Source organism: Haemaphysalis longicornis, unplaced genomic scaffold, assembly GCF_048455015.1.
Source record: "Haemaphysalis longicornis isolate Haplotype H1 unplaced genomic scaffold, Haemaphysalis longicornis Haplotype H1 scaffold_2, whole genome shotgun sequence".
Lineage (NCBI taxonomy): Eukaryota > Metazoa > Arthropoda > Arachnida > Ixodida > Ixodidae > Haemaphysalis > Haemaphysalis longicornis.
In genome coordinates this window covers 217,940,889-217,965,945 of record NW_027526295.1, presented here as the reverse complement: position 1 = coordinate 217,965,945, position 25,057 = coordinate 217,940,889, and the positions used below count along the sequence as shown (strand labels likewise).

Genomic DNA, 25,057 nt, shown 5'->3' with positions numbered 1-25,057 from the left:
GTGGGCAGCTCAAGAACTCCCCTTGAACAGGACTTCTTGTATGAAAACCTGTTGAAAATGAATGCGAGATCGTATCCCCATCAGTTGGGGGCTGTTGTACTGTTTGCAGCTTGGGGAGGTGTCACTATTCTGTGTTGAAAGGAAGAGGTCCCAGTATAGGCTTTTTGAAGTGCCTTATCTGGAGGAGTTGTGGATACAGAAAGGCACACTCAAACATTGCAAGTCTTTGTCAGAACCCTCAGAACCCTCATTGCATCAAAGTACAAAAAAGAATCTGGTCATTCATTCTGTTTGAAAACTAAGTAGTTTAAAATGCAACAGCTTTTGTGAATGTAGTGGGCATGGAGTCAATCTGCAAAGGAGAAAGGCTTTTGGGTATGTGAAAGGGGGGAGTGGGCAGGGAACTTAGACTGGACAGACGGACAGATCATTCTACGACTGTAATAGAGGTGCCTGTGTAAATGGTACCACATTAAGAAATGAAGGGAAAGATTTTGCCGGGAAAATGAGATTAAAGAGGCGGCAGGCTGCATGACGACACGCTAGACTTGCGCAACGTTGCAGTCGGGCGAAGTAGCTACATGATGCGTTGCGCGTCGACTTCCAGGTCGCACCGGCCTCGAGCCGCTGGTCACATTCGTCGGCCAAGCTGCCGTCGCCATGGACGGCGGGGCGTCGGCCCACGGCGTGCCCAAAAGGCTGGCGGCCACCGTGCCCCAGCCGTCATGCAACGTGTGCGGCCGGCGCTTCTTCAACAAGCAGACACTGGAACGCCACATGGACACGCATCGAGCGGTGCGCCGGTCGTACCAGTGCCAGCTGTGCCACAAGACGTATGCCTGCGTCACAGGACTGTACCACCACCGCAAGACGCAGCATGGCTCGGTGGCTCGCTTCCAGTGCCACGTGTGCAGTGAACACTTCATGTACAGACGGTCCCTGGACAAGCATATCGCCCGCTTTCACATGCCTGCCCCCCACAATTAGCTTGCTCGAATCAGTGAGGGAAAACTTGTTTTGTTGCTGATTGCAGTGTGCCTGGGCAGCACACTTTTTTGTAACCGTCTTGTGAAGGAGTTGTTAGAAAAAATTGTTTTTCGCTGTTTTCTGGGGCAGTGAAAGAATGTGGGACTTCTTTTTGAGGAGTGGGGGAGGGGGGAGGGTGTATATGCTGAGGTTAAATTTTTAGGATTTAGTTTCCTTCCTGTTCTGTCTTGGAAACCAGTTTGGCAGTGTGATGTTGTCCACTGCTGGGCATCCACTTTTGTGGAATTTTTTTTTCTCCTGTGAACAAACATTTACTTCTTGCCAGGTGGCTGTAATGATCGATATGAAACTATGCAGTTAGGTAGGTAGCTAGCCAGTATGACAAATCCTTTGAACTTCTGCCTCTGCCTAAGCTAGATAGATTTGCTCCTGTTGCATTTCTTTCGGATCAGCTTAGATGGTCTCTTCTTCCTTCTTCTTTTATTTTTTTCGGTCTTTCTGAAATGTGTATATGAAAGAGATAAACCACTAAATTAGTGTCTAGAAAACAAGTAGTATATTGCCTTATGCACAATAATCAGTTTTTTTTAACCTTTTCACTTCTGTTCTTTCAGTTAATTAAGCAGCTAGTTGGTCTTCTTTCCTTTTTGTTCATTTCTTACCACGTAATTTTATCATTAAATTGGTATTTGATGTACAAGGTGAAGTGCGGCTTCCCTCCTTATGTTTATTTGGCTTGCGGCTGCTTCATTCACTACCCTTGCACCCAAATATTGTCCTGAATGCAGAGATCGAAAATATTGTCTTACCGTTACTTACACACAGAAAAAAGATTTGGGATGGAAAATTTGCAAAATTCAGCATTCGATTACCAGTGCATGTGGTGAAGCTAAGAAGCATAATGGTCGTAAAGTTAGACTTGTGGGCATGCGTATTTGCCACTGACATTAAGGTTATTACAAGAGCTACTAGATAGGTAGCTTATTTAGTGGGTCTACTTATTACTGTTGTCATGCAGAAATAAAAAAAAATTCTAGCTATGAAAGCAGCTCCAATCAGTTGCTTTTCTACAAGAAACTTTTTCTTAAATTGCACATAAAACTTTTCAGTATTGAAGTGACCATTTTTATTTGGATGCCGAAAAACACGTTTTGGGAGAGGTGGTTGGGAGGTTGGTTGCTTGAGCTCGATTTTTAGGGCTGAATTTGCTATTTAGACAGTTGCAAATATACTTGAAAATTATTATTTTCAGTGAAGTAATAAAATGTTCAAACGCCCAAAGTGAATCTTGGTGAAAGCAAACAAACGGTACTACTACATTTTGTGTGTCTGCTCTGCAGGTGCACTAAAGCTGTTTATATGTTCTATCTTGTATAAAGATGAGTCTGCACAATGAAAAGGAAGGATTGTCATTCACACAAATGTCAGCCAAATGGCTACAGAGGGAAATTATACAGTCTAAGAGGTAATTAAAAATTCAATGCAGTTTGGAGTTCTAGCTTGGGCCCATCCGCATTCAGTCAGCCTGAGCATAATAACGTCAGCATTACGTCAGCCTGAGCATAAATTAGTTGTCGGCTTAAAGTGGAAAACAGGTGCTCGTCGAATGTTTATGGGGAAGCCCCGGCTGTTTCAGCACACCACTTTTTGAAGATTTAACTCGAGACAAGCGCGTGCAGCAGAAGTAGCGTGACCACTACTTTTGTTTTGAATGGGTTTAACGTACTGAAGTAGCTTTACCTCAGTGGTGTGGCATATTGAGTATCACAGATGGATTTAAATTAACTGGGTGCCATAATTAAACAGGGATTATCGTCGTTTGCATGGCTGTTTTTGATATCATCCGGAAAACAGATTCCACGGCTTCAGTTTTGAACCAGCAACTTAACCTTAGTAACAAAGCATTACACCACCATGGCAGGTGTTGTGTGTATATTCAAGCAGTGCCAACACCCTCTAAGTCTTCATGTCAAAGTTTCTGTTCTGTTCTGGTTCTCTGGTTCCCTGTTCTGATGAGTGGGCATGGTAACGTTCGGCTGAAGAATTACCAGTCTTGTGTAATCTGAGCTGTTGCCTTATTATTTTTCAACTAAGGCGTACCTTATTTTGCAGGAGGGTAAATCATTTCTGTAATTTTTCAGTCTTGGCACAGCTGTTCTAAGATATTTGAAAAAACTTTCATATTTTGTGTTTGTTACATTTTTTCAGCATTTGTTATTCTGCTTCAGTATATAAGTCGTGCTGAAACACGTTACCTAAAACTCGGTGTTGACAGTGGTCTGTACTGTTTAGTAGTGCAAATTCACGGCAGGCCACAACAATTTTTCTCCTTGAGCATGATAACAGGCGAGGTATTGTGGGTTCCTACTGAAGAAATGGCAAGTTTTATCATTGTCATAATTGCACTGAAGTTTTGAAAAGCCTGGCACACTCCTAGTGCCTGGGTCACTACATGCGGTATCACGCATCTTCATAGTGGCCCGGTATTTTAATGTTTTTTTTAAGTCCTTTCTTGCCTAGAAAGATTTGTTCTCAGAGATTGCACACCACAAAAAATATTCTTGGTTCATACGAGGTATGGCCTCTATTTGCTACACTTAGTTGTGCTTGTATTTATTGCTTGGAAGCATTTGAGATGGTAGTAAAGTAAGCTGCACAAGTCTGTTGATTAAAAAAAAAAATACTAGTTGTGCCTCGCAAGGGCCATGCTCATGTGGGTGTAATGAAGACATGCCAAATGCAGTTAACCTTCAATAGACATTTTTTTCTCTTTTCTTTTGTGGCAGTGCAATGTAGGCTATAGTTGAGAAGGCTTTGTGTTCCTCATACTAATTTCCAATAGCATGCACAGGTGAAACAAGAAGTAAACGGAGCACTGCTTTGTGAAATCAGAATAATTTCTATTTTATGCAGGTGCCAGCATAAATAGAGTATGTGCGGCCGGATTTTATTTTAGAATGACTTTCCTGAAAAGTCACTTCGAGGTGAAATCCGCTCAAAATCTCCGACCCATGCTCCGTTTACTCTTTGTTTCACCTTTACAATGCATGCATTAGACTGTTACATTGTGTCCTTGTACCTGTTCGTCGCGTGTGTGCTTTATCTGATTGTCTTAAGCATATTTCTGTGTCAGAATTCTTCTGGTACCATCACTGAATATTTTGGGGATATTAGCGGTTTTTAGCGAGCCTGTTTGAGCTTAAAATGATCAAGCTTATGTTTGGTATCATTATTTTAAGCCTGCTGATCCAAGCAATTGCAGTTATGATTGTCTTCCACAGCAGCTTGAGCATGCTGACAATGATGTACATCTTTATGCTTTCTAGCTTTGTAGAGCCTATTCGATCTGAAGGAATAAGGTCTCCTAGTGCTGCTAATTATTTTTAAGTGAACAATTATTGTCTGTACCTTTTTGTAGGCAGATGTGTCATGCAATTTTACAAGCATGCTTGCGCCATACCTTAGTGGAGTTGAACAAGTGATTTGTATTACATATGAAAAGTCTTCAGTCTGTGCTTACTAAGGGGAAGTTTTGCCATGTAATTAGGTGAGTCATGGCTTTGATGCCATTGTTTCCCTTCCTGAGACGTCTGAGTGCTTGTATTTAATGTTGACACGCCAGCTCTGTGAGCATCGAGGGATGCACAGTTAGTCTTTTTACAATAAAGGCATTATACGTGCAAGGTGTTTTTGTAAACCATGAAGCAAAGGTTATAAATGGGGGAAGGATCTGTTCTGTGAAGACAGGGCCCACAATTAAGGTACGCAATAATGTTAAAAGCAGCTTGTTATTGATTATGGGTGATCGTTCCTAAGGGCACTTAAGCACTGTGAAAGAATACGTTCTTGGTTGATATGTTCTTGGAGAATACGTTGATTCTCAGCCAGGCTCAAGACATTACTTACAGAGTGGACACTACTAGATAATACCAAATGAAGGACACGGCAGGTGCTTGTTCTGTGTACTTTTTTCTGCGAAGTTTAGTTTGGGAACTGCTAGTTATTTGTAGTCTACATTAAATGTGTCAGTTTTAGTACATTTGCATTCTAGCTTCTCTCAAGCTTGGTGTCCAAAGTCCAGTATTGCACTCCCAGGTTTGGATGGTGGGTTTTGTTGCCACTCGCAGTCAATTTATTTTTCCTACTGTCATAACAGAAAATGGGTTTATTGTTTTTTATCCTTTTGTTATGTTTAAACAGGGATTTCAAAGAAATTTTTACCGCAAGTTTTTATGATCACAGCCCTTTTTCAACATGTCTAAATGCTGTCTTTTAGGTGCATTGCGTGATATAAGTTTTTAAATTATGTTTAGTTGAACCAATATTGTCTGTATATTGATTCCTTGGTTTAGGCCATTGTGAGGTGCTGCCAGATCTTATCAAAAGAACTAAGCATGTTCTGTTTATTATTTCTTGTATATTTCAGTACTTAATGCTTCCTTTTTGTGGCTGCTACTCATTTTTTCTCAGAACTTTACAACTGTTTCGAATTCAGGTGAAATACAGGTCTGTCGAGCTACTTCTGGTAAATATGGCTTAAGCTCGCAGCATCCTGAAGAGGTCCCTCAAAGCACTGCATCCATAGTGGTTCTTTTATACAAAAACATCGTTTTGTTCATTCTCAAATTCCCGTGCTTTCTTTTCTCCCTCCTACCACTTTTGTGTCCTTCAAGTCGCTAGCCTGGAATGTTAAAGTCTTCTTTAGTTGAACAGGTTTGCTTAATGGGACATGGATATATGGGGGAGGGCATTAGTTATGTTCCAATCTGTGTGTAAAAGTTGAGGTGAACTGTTGATATTTACCCAGCATCTAACATAAAACCCAACAGAATGTACAGACGTTGTTTGTTGTTATTTGGTTATTTTCACACATACATATCACCTGATTTTTTTTCCAAATTTTGCATTGAACACTTTTTTTTTTTCAATGGGTTTGTAGAGCCTGTAACCAAATGTCCACATTGCTGCTCGGTTTTTCTTTCTTTGTATATCACCAGTATCTTTCTGGATTAGCTCATTTGACTGTGAACCAAAGCCTGCCTCAAGATGTTTGCAGAAAAGTGTTTCAGATGTTGTCTTTAACACGAAATATGAATTTGCGCACCTCCTAACACGCGCATGCGCCGTAATTTCTCCCCCTCCCCTGCATGCAACAGCCGTGTTGTCGCTCACTGTGTCGTTCTCCTGTCTGTTGCAGAGAGCGCAAGGGCTCAGTCTCCGTCGTACCACCACCGTGCCGTGTGGAGCATCATACCGGGATCCCGGCAGAGGATCGGCTCCCGTCCGCCGCCCCGGGCGTCGTTCTCCCCGCCTCCGCCGAGCGACGACTCGGCCGACTCGTTCTCGTGCTCCTTCTGCTCGAAGGTGTTCAAAGCGCGGCCTCTGCTCAAGCAGCACCTCAGCGTGCACATGGAGAATTCCCTCTCGTGCCCGCACTGTGGGGCAAAGTTCCGCTGGCGTTCCACTCGCCGTAACCACATCAAGAAGTTTCACGAGCCCGACCCGATGCCCTCGACCCGGGAACCGTTGTGATTTGGGGAGCTGCACAGAGGGTTATCTACTTGTTGCAAGCTGTCTTTTCTTTCTTTTCTTCAATGTCTGCGACTCTTGGTGCGCTAATTTGGGCGATGTTGTTCCACCGCAGCAATTTGGTGATGCTTCAGCCACGCCTTCGGTACTTTCTTGTTTTTTTTGTGTGTGTGAAGTGCTAATGTTCTTTTAGTTATGCGCTTTTCTGTTCAAACTTTGCAGCTTGGGCTTGGGCCCCAGCATCTCTTTATCAAATTTAGGCAAGAGAAGCTCTTCACCTTTCTTGTTTTGATCTGCGCTTGTCTAGATGGCACCCTGAACGGAAGTTGCGGTTGTGTACTTTTTGGGAGTGTAGTTGTTTGTTGAATGGTTAAAGTTTGTTTAAATGTTGTGAGCAGTCATTTTCGATATTTTTCATTAGTCAACCTCAAGTCTGGTCAGGCTATTTATGTTAAGCCAAATGTTGGATTCTGTTGCATAGTAATTGCGAGTTGTTTTTTCTGGCTTTGTCGTGTTGTGGCCCAAGTGTTTCTCAATGCTGGGGCATACACTGCATGCCGTCCTAAATGAACCAGGACATTGCCTTGGTCATGCAGACCTGTCTAGTCAGAAGTGCCATTTTTTGCGGCAGCCCTGTCTATTTGACTCTGGCATTTTTATGACTATCATTTTTTTTTTCTAGATCTCACATCTGTCAGCCATGAAAGGCAGAGAAAGGCAGAGAAGTCGCCACCTAGTCAAAGCTCGTCACTAACTAGCATTTTTGTTTTGCCCTGTAACGGGGGTAATTGGGTAGATTGGAGTGTGAGACTGAAGCAATGCTGCATTGTGAGTCATTGTTTCACCATCTTTTTTACACAGTCAAAGCTAGTTTAGTTTGCTCTATTTCTGTTTGTTTATTAAGAAAAGCACTCATCATTTTGTTCTATTTAAGAACTGTGCCAAGTACAGGCTATATCAAAGTTGCCTGTGTGCCAATCTATAAAAGGAAGCATTGCTTTCTTTTCACTAATGCTGTTTGCTTCATCGCTCGAATTTAATCACCTCGTTAGCAATCTAGCAGCCCATCTGCACTGGTAAAAGCTGTGCACTGCAAGTACAATGCTCACCTAGTGTCCGAGCCTCTATGCAATATTGACCACCTTCTAGGGCAGTGAGAATAATTTCCTGGCCGCATTCAAAGGGTTAATCATGGCTTTTGGTGAGACAAGTTTTGTCCAGGTTTACAAGGTCTGGTTAACATTGTTTATCTAGGGATTAACCTCCAGGGAAAGGTCAAAAATGGTTTTACCACCAACCTCTTCGATTTCTCGCCTGTAAGAGGCATGTTTGACAGGGTATTTTGGTCCACTACAGCACCTTAACGCTCAATGGTGTCTTAGTACAGACGGGGTTTTCTGATACATTACGACACCTTGACGCATGATGGTGTCCTCATATATACTGATGTTGTTACATGCTCGTATTATGCCCTGGCAAGTTGGCCTTCTAGCCTGCAGGGCTGTTGGTCACAACTATAACCCAACCTGTCGCAGCCAAAAGGGTAGCTTTTTTACTCAGCACCAACTAACCCTGCTCGCGTACGATATGCTGTGGTGATGTTGAGCCATACGCCCTTAATTGTGTCTCAAAATGTGAGGGAATTGAGCAATAACTTTACTGTTATATCTGGTTGTGGCTTTTATTCCTGCTGCTTTGTTGTTGGTATTTGTAATATTTCAAAGAGATATGTAATAAGAATTTTTGTTTCTGGGTTATGGAAGAAGTATGCTGGGGAGCATCTTACAACTAATGCAGTATTAAATTGTCGCATCTTAGAAATATTAGCATGGATTTCATGAGCTGTTAATCCCATCCTAAAACTGCTCTTCGTTTTCTGTGCACGCTGTTGTTCAGGTTAATTCTCATGACACATTAGAGGGAATTGCTTCGTGTGGGAGAATGCGTTCATTATCAGGCGCGACGCGAAGTGGCAGTGATAAAATGGCACCATTTGGAACTTCCAAAGAAATATGTACACAGATTTGTAAAATAATGTTTCTTCTTTCAACTCTGAGAAACATTTGAGCTGCATATCTTGTATTACATAAACATTGCCGCACACTAGGTATGACAGAAATAGTAAACAAATTTCATGCTGTGTGTACACAGTGGAAATATTTTTCAGTAAAGCCTTTAAAAGCAATCAGTACATATTTAAATAGAGGCTGTACATTTTCTCAACATAAACTGCAGAAGGCAGAAAATGTCACAATTACTTGGCTAACATTATCAGGTCACACTTTGGTTCACACAATGGTCTGTGATGGCACGTTAATGCAGGGTAAAGGCACCACAGAGACTAAAGCAGTGCTTTGAGTTTTGTGTTCTTGCAACTTTCGAGCTCCCGGTTATACTCAAATGACAAGAATAGCACATCGCAGGACTTCTTGCATTTCTTAATAGTGATTCATTTGTGTCAGATGGTTGAAATGTGCTCTAGCCTTTGAGCCACCTAGTTCACCCTGTTTGGTGTTTGTTGTGGTTGTTTCGAAGTACCCCAGTTTTACATAAAATATTTGTTTTTCATTCATATTGCTTGTTATATAAGCAGGTTATATGCATGGGGCAAGGTTACATCTTGCGCTAGTTTTTACACCTGTAAGTGGTTAACCAAAAATCGGAAATAGATGAATAAAACTCTTGCATGCTTTAAATATTTCGGCTTAAAAGGGGGAAAAAAACGGTATTAATTTTTAATTTTCACTAAGGAAATTCTCTTTTTCTTTTTTACTAAGCTGTCTCTGAGTACCGTCGTTCTTTCGCTAATTTTGTGCCTTGTTGGTTCCTTTCCTTTCACTTAACCATTCTTGTCAGCAGTTAAGCTTTTGTGGTTAAGCACGTGAAGGTAGCTACCATTGTTACCGCTAATAACTGAAACTGCCTTACACTGAAAGCTGCCTATGCAAACAAGCAGTGTAAAACATTGCCTATGAGTCTAGTGCGGACCGCCAAAGAATGTGCTCACGTCTTATGACTATCCTCTTCAAAGTTAGCGTGCGTGAGACGCATTGCCACTGACTGTCCACATTGTGCTCAATGAGTAGTAGTACACCATAGCTGTGTGAAAGAGCTCCCTAGGGTCGCAGTTAACACTCGTGCGTTGTGCATCTAGTCATTTTTTAGGGCGTGAAATCTTGGCGTATTCTTGCATAATCGGCAACTTTTTTTCAAACTTTCGTGTCCGTTTGAAGAGCTGCTGCTTTTGAAGGTTTTTGCACAATCTATTGTCCTGTACATGAATCATCAGAGTTAAGTTTTAAGTGCTGACATTAATTTTTTTCTTGTGATTCTGAAATGAAAAAAAAAATGTTTACAAGTGTTATGCATGAAATAGGTCTTATAGTCATTTTATGTACCAGTGGTTGCATCTTTTCAATCTAGTCTCCCTGTTGTGGTAAAATCCATGCAATGTGACTGCATTTTAGCCGTGCTGATGTCTATTCTGTCATCGCAGCGCAGGCATGTGTTGAACTTGTACAGCTAGTCATTTTTTTTTCGCAGTTTGGAAACCACCTGTGATGGATGCCAGTTTGGTTGTGCAAATTCATTGGCCTATTTCCTGTTCTTGTTTGTAATGAAATGGTGGTTTCTGCTGGGTCATCTCTCAAAATGTTGATTGTTATCCCAGTGTCCCCAGCTATCGGCTTTCTCTTATGTTCAGCCCACAGCCAAAAGGGCCTTCGTCTGTTGCTGTGATAACAGATGAGATTACTTTTCGATCCGCTGTAAGCAACCTGTTGGGGTGAATCTTCACGTTGTTGTTTTCAGCTTGTATTTGTGCTGCTGCTTTTTTTTTTTTTTTTTCTGTTACACAGGATGTAACCCACTCCCCTCTTTAACGCCGTTTGGGCTCTGAGGGTAACTAGATTAATAAATACATAAATCTCGCACAGTTTGGTGCAGTGTTCATCAGTATCAGCCAGTGGCGAACAGGCAGGATTGAAGCTGCAAGCATGACTAAATGCACCTAAAATGCAGTGATTATCATAGCAGGTAGCTTACGTTGTTGAAGCTTTATTTTTATCGATGTGAGAAAGCCGTCAATTTCAACAGGGTCTGACATCTTTTTTGTTATTATGGAACCCTGATAAACGAAGCTTTCAAGTTCTGCAACGCTTTGAAAATGCCGCGCCATTAAAATTACGAGTTGTATGTGCTACTTTTTTTATCGTGTCACGCCCTGCCTTGTGATAAGCCAAAAATAAACTGTTGAAATTTGGAAGCCTCCTTCTAGCTGTTTAAGCGTCTGCTAACGCAGTGTTCTTGTTAGTCACAAACCAGCATTTGTTAATTAAATTTGCTTGAGCATGCCTCGATGTCGTTATGTGGAAGTGGTGCAATTATAACATTGCATTTTTCTCGTGACATCGTGTAGCTGCCTTTTCTTATAGTGGTGGTGCCAAATATGTTGTTCTGGTTTAAGCAATTTTTATGTGTGTGTTTGGTAGTTTAGAAGTGCTGTAATTCTCGGTGTGGTTGGTAGCAAGAGAGTCTGTGATTTGATGCGTCGGTTGTTTTGACAGTTATTTTTGTTGTTGATGGTGCGTTCTGGTGGGCTAATGTTGAAAGCAATAAATTCAAATTTTTTTTTTGCCAGTCATGCGGAAGTGTTACAAGTTGCTTGTATTTTGTCTCCTTTGTTGTAATAGCACAGCCTCTGGCATCGTGCCGGATACTGTGAAGGGTCGGCTGTTCTGAGGGAGCATATTTTGCAACTAGTGTTTCTTCTCTCTCTCTCTCTTTTTTTTTCGAAGCTCCATTCAGTAACACTTTATTTGATAGCTTTTTAAAAGAAAAGAAAAACATCACCTGTATGCTGTTGCAACAAAAGCCCAATAAAATTCTTTCACAAAAAATTTTCACGTGATGCAATACACTGGGAATGGCATTGCTATCTCTGCAGTCCCTTAGGCTGATGGAAATTGTTGTGAAAGAATTTTTAGTTTATCCCTATTGGCTTTACACACATTCTGATCTTTGCAGCAAAGCTTTTGGCTGCATGGAGCTTCGAAGGAGGAGATTTTCACTTTGTGCAAGATTCTTTGTGTGTGTACGATGTTCTAATGGTTTGCGAGTGACAAGCGCATGTAACCTGTCTTGGGTGTAACAAAAGTCACATGTTAGGCTGTTGCTGCATGATGCAGGAGTGCGAATTTAGGCCATTGCCTTGCCGTACTGCTTGAATAATTAAGTGTGAGAACTAGTTGGGTTGTATTGGTAAACTACAGTGCAGATACATCACTCGAGGTAGCAGAAGCTGTTTAGTAAGGCTGGGTTCAGACTGTTGTCGCAACTGTCGTAATATCTTTAAATAATGACGTCATTTGACGTCTCAGCCAACCGAACTGTGTGAAACGCCGTTTTTTTACGTCCATAGCGCACGATATGGCTGTTGCGTCTGTAGTCTGAACGTAGCCTAACACAGATAATGCTGAAATCCCGTAAATTGGTATCGCGCCTCCATACATTTGGCCACACTAATGTTTGTAACATCACGAATTGTTAGTGGCAAAACAGCATTGGCGGTGCTTGTTTAGACTTTTTCCCAAGAGGAAGGGTAAGGCAGGACCATGTATAGTAAAATATGTGGATCTGCCAGTTTCAGCTGTACGAACGTTTTTCAGGAAGACGAAACTAAGCGTAAGCCTTAATCAACGGGCAGCCTGGCTACCTTTCGTGGCAAGCTTCATTTCAGTCTCGCTCTCAGTCTTTGCATTCGTGAACAGGCGTAGTTGAAATATTGATTTGAAGCATAGTTGAGTACTACTGCCTGTTCTTCCCACCAGTGTACGTATATGCAACAAACAGCGGCAAAAGTTATATATTCAAATTATATTTCATTGATGCTTTAGATTTCACTCAAGCACGAAAGTTGAAATTGCAGTGGCAGTTCACTCCGTCAACCTGTTGCCTTTACTTTTAGCTCTTACCAGCAGCAAAAGTGTTTGAAACCGAATCCTTTGCTGTTTTGTTTTTCATTTTTCAGTTATGCCAGTCAGTGTACGGCCAGCCCTGCGCAATGCGGCCCGTTCGCGAAGCGTTCTCAAGGGCCTCTTCAAGTGCAACCAGTGCCGAGCGGAGTTCACAGAGAACGCCAACCTGTCGCGACATCGCCGGACAATGCACGCGGCCGTGCCGAGTGTCTTTGTCTGCCACATCTGCACCAGGGCGTTCAACCGCAGCGACAACATGCACATGCACATCAAGAACGTTCACGGTGGCTCTGGCGGCAGTGCGGTGGCCTCCAAGTGACGTGGCTTGCTCAGGCTGAAGAAGGGGGACCTGTCACCTCGTTCGGGCAACCCCCGTTTCTCCTCTTCCGCAGTGCGCACAAACTCCTGGTTGTGAAGCCAAGCCACTGTCAGCGAGCTTGCCCCGAAGACGGCTGTTACGTTCGTTACTCCCTTCTTTCGTAGCACGTAGTGCGTTTTTTTTTACCTTTTGTGGTCGGATGATACGATACCAAAAAAAAATTTCTCAGTGATATCGAGTCAGTCACGAATTGAAGCTTGAACTTTCTCAAGCGTGCTGTTACAGGGATCTCTTTAACTGAAATTATTGTACTCTAAGCCTGTTGAATCTGATGTTTGTTTGTAGCTGTCGATGATGTGTGGACAGAGCTTGCTTCTCTTGCATCTACATATTAGCCTCTTCGTTTATTTTTGATCATTGCTGCTTGCACTACATGTTTATCAGCTGCAAGCGATTTTTCAGTGCAAATTACTTTTGCTGAGCCAACGGCTTGACTAACTTACTCTCATCTTGTGGCTCGTCTTATAAATTCACTTGCTGCCAGAACAGCACTACCTCATCCCACGTGATGACTTTGAACAAGGCAAAGCTGGCAAAAAAGAAGTGGGTTAATTTGAACATGGCTGTGTATTACAGAGAAAAGGCTGCCATTTCAATTACATTGGAAGCCGGCAAATATGTTGTGTTTTGGAAATGTGGCGCAGCTGAGACGTTCAAATATGAGTGCCCCACTGCCTTGTTTGGTGCAGACAAGTCGTCAGATCTTATATCTAAGGGAAGCTGACAGTAATGTCGTGCCTGTAGAAAATGGAGACGTTGAAGGAATTCAAAGTTGTCTTTGTGGCCTCTGAGGCAAAAATTGAAATATGAGATGATATTTTTGACCTAATCCTTTGCAGGAGCTAGCAGCGTGCATACAAAACATTAACAGATTAAGAAGTGAATGGGTATTTACCACTTAGCCAGAGCATACTGCTGGTTTCTGCGATGCCTAGCTATTATTCATACGCACATTGTAGGCATGTAGGCACTGTGGGGTCGCTGGTAGCCTATGGCCAAGCACCTCTCTTTTGCGAGAAAAATTTCACCTTGCATCAGTACAATGAACATAAGGAGTTTTGGCAATTTGATCTGAGCATTTGTGGCCAATCTTCTGGCATGCCATCCCACTGGACAGGGAATCTCCTCAGTGCTTCTCCACTTATCGGTCTGTCCTAGTTCACTGTGATCAGATATCTCCAAGGAAGAAAAAATTAAGACTTACTTGACTGCGCTTCTACAGGTGAAAAGTTTTTCCTTTGGAAGAAACTTCCCCTGAGATTATCAGCTAACACCTATCGTACCTCACTTGCATTTTTCAATTGCGTTGCTTGCGTTTGTTGAATCAGTGGTCTCAGCCAGGTGTTTCCTGGGACTAGAACAACCTTGGCTGTAAGGTTGCTGTGATGGCTGGTGTGGGTATGGTTTCCTTTGTACCCATGTGACTGCATTTGAATGGATAGCAATTTTTTGCGTGACTTTCACTTGCGCCTTGTGTTCGGTCTGTTTTTACGTTCAACATATGAGGTTGTGGCAGCCTGGGCTGAAATTTGCTCGGCACGTGTGCACAGCAGACACAAAAATTTAAACTTCAGCATTTTTTTTTGGTAATGTAAAGTAAGCGGATTCTCATCATATTTTACGTGTGGGTACTGAAAACTTTGAACCCTATATATAACTTTTTGTCTACAGTAGATGCTCTAATAAATTAATTCTTAAGTAACTGAATTGCTGCTCTGGTTAAAGGTGGGACGACAACCTAAAGATATTTTTCTTATTTTGTATTTCATGGCACTTATTTAAAAAAGAAGGGCGTTGATGGCCAAACCATAAATTTTGCTCTGACCATTGGTTAGACTTAAACTCAGATGCAACCATTTTTATCTAAATCGGTTCAGTGCTTCTCTGCGGCTTCTGCTTTCTGCAAGGAAACAAACTCAGAAGCAGTTTCTTCGGTTCCAACACTTTTTCCATTTCATCTGAGTGTCCTGCCGTGTCTCAGATAATTGAGTAATGCTGAGCAGCCAGTTAGAACTTGCCGAATGCTTCTGTAAGCCCGCAGAATACTTGGGTCTGGTATGCACAGAGTAATCCCTCTGGAAAGAGTCCTCATCCATTCACCCCGTGTGCAGAGCATACAAAGATTACTTTTGCATGCACAGGCCACCATCTATGGAATCGTTAGTATGTAACTAGCACTAGTCATTGCTTCACCTGATAGCACATAGTGTTGTCACTTCTTCGGGGTTTCTTTGTATGTAAGCTTAATTCGGAAATGACTGCTACTACAGCTTTTGGGCATTTGTTGGTCATTTTTGTGGATTTATTTTGATTTGTAGTAATATTGTCATGACATGCCCTTTACATTTGAGCTGCGAGTTGGTGGAGTCTTTTACTGACTGTTGGTGACTGATTTCGGGTCAGGACGCCAGGATTTCTTGCTTCGTGAATGTACCTGTTGTGCTACATCGTTTCATCGTTCTTGTTGTGAAATTTAAGAGTCATTCTGCAGTTTCATCGCTGTGTAACAAGCACTTTCTTGAAGCAGGTATTGTTGAAGGTGGCCTCTGCCTTGATTCTTGTGACGTCAGGGGGCTGTGCCTTAAAGCAAGCTTGTAACTGTTGCTATCTTGTGCGTGACAGTTTTGCTCCACTGTTCTGTCTGTGCATTAATTGCCACACGGTGGTAGTTATGATGGCTTCTAAAAATGACGGTCAGTGACATGTAGTGCCTCTCTCCTTTCGGTCTCCCTTTTTTGTTCGTTTCATCATTTTTCTCATTTTTACATTAAATAAAAATCACCTTTTATTTTATTCCTCGCAGTGGTGGGTTAATTTTTCAAGAATGGTCACTTCATTTTTGTGTGTGCACTCGCTGAAAACAGGCTGGCAGCATAATCAACCACAAGTAATATGCCATGCATAACACTGATTTCATAAAAGTCGGGTATTGTGAGCAGTATTAATTCACTTCATTAAAGTGCTGGTCTTTTGGTAATTGTCATCTTTTTTTTTTTTAACAGAGAGACTCAAGCAGCTTTTTTCATTATTGGCAGCCAGACTGCGAAAAATGGGTTATGTATTGAAAAACAAACTGGAATTGAATGGTTTTGTAGGCATTTGTTTTGTAGAGCAGAATGGTTTTGTAGAATGGTTTTGTAGAGCAAGCGGCTGAATGCTGCTGTTAATAATAATGTTTTGTACTGAAATGGTAAACAGATGTAAACAGGACGAAATAAATGACGCCATTCTCATTTTTATTTATCAGTGAGTTTAAATTACTTTTTAAGAACTTTTTTTTTTGGGTTGATCTTTTGCAGTACAACATTTTTTGTTTAACTTCTTCATGGCATGCTTATTTATTTAAACACGGCAATCTGCCTGTTTTAATGGTTAACACAACACGCCGAATGGCTGCTACATCATACACCTCTATTTATTTGTGCGACATGTCAGAGTTGTATACTAATTTTTAACTTACTGGAAATGAAATATGCCACTTTGAGCCATTTTTATTTCGTTCGTGGTATGAACTGGTATTGTTATGCACATTGTATATAACAGAATCTCTCATAAATGTTTAACTGCTGGTTTGAAACCTGGCACGAGGAGGTACTTTTGCATGTTTCTGACTTAAGAGTGGCATACTTCGCAAGATAAAGCCTTGATTTTTCCTGTGACTGTTGTTGTAGGCTCTTCGAATTGTTGTGGGAATTAAGAAGGCTGAATGTTTCATGTCTCTTGAACATGTATGCAGTTTGTAAAACAATGAAGTTTGCTTAGTCTGCTTCTGAGCACATAGTTTCTTCAACGGAGCACTTTAGTCTACATAGGGTGTGGTGCATGCATACTGGCATTTTCTTTGTCTAGACAAAGCTTATTATTGGTGCCTTCTGTCCAGGAAAGAACAGGGAAACAATCACACTCTCACAGTCGGACAGGGCATGTAAAATATACACTTCGGGATGTATGTCCGTTTCGAGAGAGGAAAAAAAGAAAAGGATCGTGTACTTTATGTAATGTGTAAAAAAAAAAAAGAAAAAAAAAACTAAAATGGAAGTTAGTTATCCTGGAAAACTTATCCGTTCTTTGGTTTGAGTGCATTAAACCTTGCCACGACACTGAAAATCCTCCCACTTTGGACTGGGATTGTGGGATAACTTTGCAAAGCCTTCTCCAGTGTTCTAGGCTTGCAGGAACAGTGGGAATGAAAAGGCGTATAGTAGTGCCAAAGTGCCAAGAAATGAGATGTGCGATTAAATTGAATTGACTAGAGTTTGACCTGTCTTTTTGTTGTTTTGCCTTGTGTCTTGTTTTTAGTACCAGCCAATGCATTTTCTCAGTTGCAACATGTGTTGCCTAGTTAACAGGATGCAAAGTTTGAGTGTTGCTTGGAGAAATCCAGGTTCTTCTAAGTATGATGTATTATTAGAGAGTTATAGCAGATCGGAGAACCGGTACCGGTACGGTACCCGGTACGCGACCCCCGTTTCTGCGCATGCGCTGAGGCTGAAAAACTGGTTGTGCGCATGTGCAGGGGTACCGGGTACTGTACCAGGACCGGTTCTCCGATCTGCTATAACTCTATTATTGAGGTTGCTAATGTGATTGTTACTGTCTTTCCATAAGCATTTAACTACTTATATTGGGTTGCTGGCTGAAAAAATCTGCATGGCAACATCCTTGTTCAGTGCCTTGCAATCTTTGTGGGAATGCTTGTGTATTTAGTCAGCTGCCAGTAGGCCTTTATTAATTGTGTTAAAGACATTTTAGGTCAGGGGCGAAGCTAGAAGCATATTTGTCTTCAACAGTGTCATTTTCGTTAGGAAACTGGTGTCCAGTATAGCAATTTGGAGCAGACTTCTTTCTATGGGAATGTGAGGAGGTGGTTAGCTTTGGCTGTTGAAGTGGCATGCACGTGATCTTGGCTGTGCACAACTGAGGCTGCATATACATAGTGTGAGCTTAGACGGGTCAGTCCTTGGGTGTAGCGACTTAAAATAACGCAAGAAATTGAGTTGCGGAATAGGAGCTTAAGTTTACTCTAATAAACATGTTTGCTTTAGCAGAGTACTTTCCTACACACATTGTAAACAAAAAACCTGCGATGCAAACTTAGAGGCTACTGCAACCTAAAATGAACAGTATGATGCCCCCCCCCCCCCCCTGTGTATTGCAATTTATTACCACATTGTATCCATGCACTGCTGTGCCCTAACTGGCTGTGCTATAAATTATTCTAATGACTTCCTGGCTTTAACAAGCTTAAATTTTCTCTTGGCTGACAATTTCGACGTAGAGGCAGCCCTAAACAATGAGCACGAACATCTGATCATTTATCTCGGTATGCATGCCAGCACTTTTACTCTTCTGGCAAGGATACTTTTTTTAGAATAGAAGATGATGTGCATGCACACGCTGCTACTCTGTGGGCTATCTCGACGCATAGCGCCTTGTGAATGGATGAGCGCGCTGTGTAGCGAATGGCACTAAGCTCTCCCCCCTCTCCCTCTCTTCCCGACCCCTTGCAGAGTGGGACATGTTGACGTCCTCGCTGGCCTCCATCATCGAGACAGGGGACGAAGGGCCCGGAGAAACGGCCTCGACGGAAGAGCGCTTTGGCCCCGCCGAGTGCCCCATCTGCCACAAGGTGCTGTGCAACTACTTCATCATGAAGCGGCACATGGTCCTGCACGACCAGAACCGGCTGGCCTACGAGTGCTCCGTGTGCAAGAAGACCTTCAAGTGGAAGCACGGCCTCATCCGACACTGCCGCTCGGCGCACACCATGGACATTGATCTGAGATAATTGTGCGGGCCAGAGGGGGCTGTGTCGACGTTTTAAGTGGAGAGTCTCTGTCTTGGCATCCTCCAGTGAGCTTTTGTCCTAATGTTGACTCTAAAGTGTTCATGTGTTGGCAAGTTGTTTTGTTTTTTGTTTTCCTATTTCGAATGTGAGTGTGAGCACAGTGTCGTTGCATGTGCCGTCGGAATTAAGCACCGTTCCCCTGGTTAGGTTTGTATAATGCCTCCCTCCCAGTCAAGAACAAACCACTGGCGCTGGTGGGAAATACATACTAACAAGTTTAAGCAAACAAACTGGGTATGGGTGGTAAGTCATAGGCACTCACTGTGTTCCCGAACGCCTTCATTGGCACTTTGAAAAATTGTGATTTTCTTATTAGAAGGAAAAAATTAATTGAACTAAATAAACTTCGTAAAACAAGCATGGAAAGTTTAAATCTGAGGTCATGCAGGCGATTTCCCACTAATTTTTCTTTTAAGGAGAGTACATAGCATCAATTTCATCTAAAAATAGAGTGCAGCTATTGCAGACAGGCTAATTACTTAGATTGGCTACCTAGTTCATATCAAGAAAGAAAAACAAAGAAACATGGGGGGGGGGGGGGGGAGAGTTGTAGAATTGTTTTATACAGATGTCTTACGCCTCTGACTTTTCCATTTAATTAAGGTGCCTTGCGGAAAATCCAACCCAATAGCGCATGCTGCACAGAAAAGCTAGAAGGGTGCATGTGCCTCGCGGCAAAGCCAACTGTTTGCATAATTGCCGGGTCTGAAAGAAATAAAAAAATAGTGCCCTTCCACTCTGTGAAGCCAGATGCAGTCCACGAGATGCCCCCAAACTAAACATGTTTGTAACTTGCGATTGAGCAATTAGCACTTATCTGAATGAAACTTGGATGGACTTGGGCTTTATTCTAACGGACAAACATGGAGTTGTCTGTTTCCCTCCCGCATCGTAGGCATCTTTTTGTCTGTGTAACACACCAACCCAATCCGCTCAAATACTGAGGACACTGTACAGTTCGCATTTGGGTGGTGGGCGTACACGTTTAAACCTCCCGCCAGCATGACATACATGTCAGTCAGCCCCGCCCCATTTCCCTCCACTCCCAACTCATGCCTGCATAATCCGGCAACTGGTTATGTGCGCGTGCTTAGAAGTGATAGGCACTGCTAAAATTGTCGCTGTAAAACCCCTTCAAGCTGAACAAGAAATATTTGCTCGCGTGGTAGTTGCTGTTCATCCGGGAGAAATTTCCAGCTACTTGATGAGCTGAAACTTCTGGTGGCAACGGCGGTGGCAGCGGCTTTTTGTTGTAGTCGCACCCATTCGCTCTTCTGTTCCGACGGACACTTGTTTGATTCCTGCTGTTCTTATTCCGAGCGAGTGACATGTGCCTGTCCCATAGGGAGTTCAAACCTTGAAGGACTCGAGCTTTATTCTAGTGGACAGACACGTGGCTGCCCGTTTCCCTCCCGCGTCGTTGGCATCTCGCTGTCTGTGTAACACACCAACCCAAACTCAAACCGCTCGACCGTTGAGAACAGCTGACAGGTCGCGTTGAAGCGGGAGACTTCCACGTTTAAATTTCCCGCCAGCAGAGCGCACACATTATCGGTAGTACTAGCATGAAGCCTAGCTGTGCATGCACTCCCCCCTGTTTCCACCCCCAACCAGTGCATGCATAAACCGGCTACCGGTGATGGGTGTGTGCTTAGGCGTGAAATACACGGGCGAAAATGTCCAGCAGAAGGCCTCTCGTGCTGAAGAAGAATGGTGGGCTCACTCACGTTGGCATTCAAAGCGGGCATGTTTCTGTGGTAACACCTGATAAGGGCACTACCACCGTTATCAGCCGTTATCAGCCGAAAGAGGCATCGGTGGTGACGAGGGGAATAACAGTTGTGAAAGTGGGGTCTGTGTAAGGCAGAATGGAAAGGGGAAGGGGGGGGGGGGGGGGGGTTACACATATACTGCTTTGCAGTAAAAGACAAAGAGAACCATTCTGGGGAAGGGGCTTCCAGTAGAAAATGAGGGCTTCATGGGCCATGGGTGGTCAACGGGCTCTATAAAGAGAATTGTTAACCTATGCCTTTCAAAATGACGGTGGTAGTGCAACTTGTGTGGGTGTAACCGGAAAACGAATTTTCGCCTGACAGAGTTTTTGTGTTTAGTGAGCAGTTAGTAAAAATCGACTTTTGCGAAACTGAAATTCTCCAAAAAAATTGTCCATTGGAGAGTTTACAGAAATGTTGCAATAACGTTTTCTTTTTTTTTTTTTTTTCTGGGACAATGAAACGCTTATTTAGCAGGGCTTACTAAGTATGTGCCTGTTCAAAATGTTCCACCATGATCTGATCCACCATGGCTGCAGTATGATTAGGCTGGAGGAGCCACCGTTTTACCAGCGCACCCGCTTCTGGCTTTTGTTGAGTACATACAAGCTGCACATTAAAACGTGGACTTAGGGTGGGTTTATTAATCCATTGCGATGCAATGTGTTAACATCAAAATCAATCTCTCAGATTGTAAGCGTGTGGCAAAAGCAGGACGCACGTTACTGTAAAACTCTCATGCATTTTTTTTAAAACATAATGTGGCCAGGCAGGCTGATGATGATGGTGATGATGATGATTGTGAGGTCCTTTGTCACTACCAGTGAGTGCAAGCAGAGCAGCATGTGCTTTGAGACGGGCTTGAAGGTTACATGTTTCAGCCAAATCTCCAGAATATGTGGTCCTTTTTATTATCTTGCACCAGCTCAGCATGACAAACAGACTGGAACCAGTGTTTTTCATTCCAAAGCTGCAGAAGCCATGACATAAATTTTCTACGTGGTCTCTTAAACTTGGCATTTTTAGTAATAACTTTGCATCGACGCGAAGAATATGTGGTACAAGACAAACTTGGTGCAGTAAATTTTCGCGATGCAGTGGTTTTCTTTTTTTTTATGGAGAGATTATAAATTTGCATGATAACTGCAGTGAAAAATTTAAGGATCCCCTACACAATTGTGTAGGAGGCAATTTATGGAAACATTTCATAATCACATCGGGGCTTCGAACCTCTCAATCAGAGCAACATAAACGATCCTGCAGAATCAATGGTTTGCAGAATTAACTTCCTTTGGTGTACTACCTCTCTGAATAATGAATGGATGGGCCACAAAGCCGCACATTCCTTTTTTGCCAAAATGGCATTGGCCCAAGTGTTGCAATAGTGTTTGGTCTCACTGAAATCTGCAGTCCCCAATTGCACATCACCATATGTTGTCACTGCATATAGTCCATACACCCCTATGTACCGTTCCGCTGCTACTGAAGTCGGTGTGCATGCTAACGAGCAGCTAGTGCATTTCTGCCTTAACCCTTTCCAGACCGGACCTTTTACCCACTTGTGAGAAAAAAGTGAGAAAAACCGCAAAATTTAACCTTGAACAGCCAAGTCGGGCGTACCTTGGCAGTGGACCGCTACGGCTGTGTCGGGCATGGCCCAAAAACACACCGCAAGGGGTTAGGTTTGCAAGCCACCATGGGAGTACTAGAACTTGTCAAACTACTGTCATGGATGCCGCAATATGTTGCTGGTACGGCTACCCTCGCAACAAAGAATGGAAAGCTGATCATGTAAGCAATTTTCGAGAGCTGGTTATCGTTAGTGGTTGAATGTTGTGTTGGGAAAAAAAATTTGACCCTTCTTTTTGCTGCATTATGGTACAGATTGTTATAACTGTTTATGTATGTCGACCCTGCAAATGAGTGGAAAGTAGAAAGTGCTGGTCCGCAGTTGACAATACTAAGGGAATTTCATAGAGAGGAGGAAATTTTTTCTTAGCTCTGAAAGAAAAATGAGTTGTACGAGAGTGGTTTTTGTAGCTTATTAGGTATAGAGCTATTTCCTTCTTGGTTGTTTTACACTAGACTTTTTATGGTAGTGTGAATTGAGATCTCCTGGCTGCTCGCTGGAGTGGCAAAGTGGCTGCATGGAGCCAAGACACTCCCAATGATAGCTGTCATCAGTTAGGATGAAATCTTTTGTGAGGTGTAATATTCTTTGAAACAAGGAATTACATGCAGCAAGTTCTGCTTTGCTTTGTTCCTAAAGGCTGTGATACAAATGCATTCATATATGTTGGACAGATTAATGCAAATGAAATGCTATTTGCTCCTATTTGCCGACATTCCTACTCAAATTGCACTTTAGGCATGGTTCTTTGGTGGGACAGTAGTTGACTGGGACGCTGGCAAATTACCAGCAGTCAGTAAGCTGTCGCTTTAACTTGCAAATTTTGCTGACCGAGGTTTCGGAATGAGCAATCCTGGTAGGAAAATTTTGTGAACTGCCTGAAATATATGGGACTGTATATAATTGAAGCAATTCTGGATTCAATTTCAGTGCAGATATCTGCTCCTTAAGCACTTTTTACGGCATATTTTTGCATCTTCCAGACCATATTGCTTGGTGCAAACGGTGCCACTATAGTTTTTGTTCCAAACTCTGATTCACAGGGTCGGTAATGGTGTGCGACATTAACCCTTTGAGGGTCGAATTTTTTATTGCTGATTTAAATTCTTCGGATGAATCTATTTCGAGAAAAAATTATAGTAATTTTTTTATGGTGACCATAAAGTGACAAAAAAAATCGTTTATGTTGTTACATATATGTGGTTTGTTCATGAGTAACACAAGAAAAATTCTAAATAAAAATGAGAGAGTAACAAGCCGGCACCTTTTGAGTGAATCGAAATCAGATAGACATCAGTTTCGCGGGCGCAAAAAGCGGGAAGCGCCCGGAGGACTATACTAAAACCAGCCGCTGCGCGCGCGCGGGCGCTCGAGGCCATATGCGGGAGCGATAGACGGCGAACCACTGATAAAATACAAAAAAAGGAGAAAAGAGCCTCATCAGTTTCGCAGGCGACCTTGGTCGGTGGCAGGCGCAAGAAGCGAGAGGCGCCCGGGCGCCAGGTGGGCGGTACCCAGCGCGACCCCTCGTTAGCGGTTGCGCAAACGATAGCCGGTGCGCCACTGAAGTAAATCATAAAAAAATAAAAAGAGCCGTTGGCACGAGAAAAAAATTTGACGTATTTCCGAAGTGTGGCAGCACATGCCAAGCAAGAGAAGTTGGCGAAAAAGGCGCGCTTTTTAAACATACAAGCGATGCCGTACATGTACGGCCGTGACCCTCAAAGGGTTAACTGACCAGAGTTTTCACTATGAGATGAGATGGATAGACGTCTAGATGCAGTCTGCTTGGTGGAGGTCATTGACTATTAGCATATAGGCTACGAAGGTTTCTGTACTTGATGCTGAAGCTAAATTTTACCCAAAGATTTTTTTAATGATGTTCAGGATACCTTTAGCACACTCACTGTTTGAACCAGGCAGTGTACAATATGCCAAAAAGCCAACGAAGTATCAAAGACAAGCCATGCAATTACAGTTTAGGTTATGTGCACAAATGAGTGCGGCATGGTTGAAGCTCATTGCTGGGAAGAAGCCACGTGAATGCTACCAGTGAACCTCATACTTTGTGGTGTATCATTTGCATTGTGAGAGCATGTACGTCACAGATTTTTTTTTCTGATAAATTAATTATGCATGTGGCTTGCATTGTACTTTGTTTGCATTAAAGATAAACAGGGAAAACTGACATCTGTGTTTGCAGTATTGTAATGAAGTTTCAGTTGAAAAGTAAGACAATTTGACGACTACCAACATCTAGCCCCGTATGTGAGATTAATTTGGGATCGCTCAGCATGGTGTATAGACAATTCTGTAAAAAAAAACAATGACATCACAAGACATTTAGCATTCTGTTGGAAAAATTAGCACAAGGAAACAATCAAGCGTGAGTGCAATACGCACAGGGATGCTTATCGCAAATGTGATGCTTATCGAAAAGGGTGAGAATATGTACAGGCAATAGTATGTGACACGATAAACTTCTTCCCGTCGTGGATTTCTTCCCTCCCGTGTACCGTCATTTCCTTGCTCTGGTTTTCCGAACAGAATGAATCTTTTTCAACTCGCCTAACATCTGCACTTCCCCGTAACTGTTCATGTCAAACCACTGTGGTCCACAATACACCTTTATGGCCAGTGATGCTTTTGGCACCTTTTTCTGCCAAGTGCTTTGAGTGTCGTTATACTGATTGGCAGCTGCATTTTATCACACTTTTAAATGCTCTTGTGTGCCATTGAAAGCTTTTTGGAATCCTGTGACACGTTACACGCCCGTGTGCTGCTCTGAAAAAGTGTTGATCTTTGTTTCTGGAAACCCTTCTGGACTGAGTTCCTTGAACCTTTCTTTTCTTTTTGTTCACTTAGAGATGTTCTATCCATTGCCAAAAATGCTGTCTTTAGTTGTTTTTTTTTTTAAGGGGGGGGGGGGGGGGGGGG

The 25,057-nt window shown here is 42.6% G+C and overlaps 1 protein-coding gene across 19 annotated transcripts in view; it reads left to right on the top strand.

Moving 5' to 3' along the window:
* The window catches only part of LOC144169907 (uncharacterized), a 179,404-nt gene that overhangs the window by 34,294 nt on the left and 120,053 nt on the right, over positions 1-25,057 (top strand). The window contains exon 5 of one of the 19 annotated variants that reach the window (XM_077699348.1): positions 18,381-18,673. The exons of 15 other annotated variants lie outside the window; for them this stretch is intronic. In XM_077699348.1, coding sequence (XP_077555474.1) covers positions 18,381-18,658 — 278 coding nt within the window. In that variant the 3' untranslated portion in view covers positions 18,659-18,673. Of the gene's footprint in view, positions 1-607; positions 5,943-6,184; positions 11,486-12,544; positions 15,664-18,380; positions 18,674-25,057 lie in introns of those variants that run through there. 3 more of the 19 variants (XM_077699349.1, XM_077699343.1, XM_077699339.1) reach the window with 3 other exon arrangements.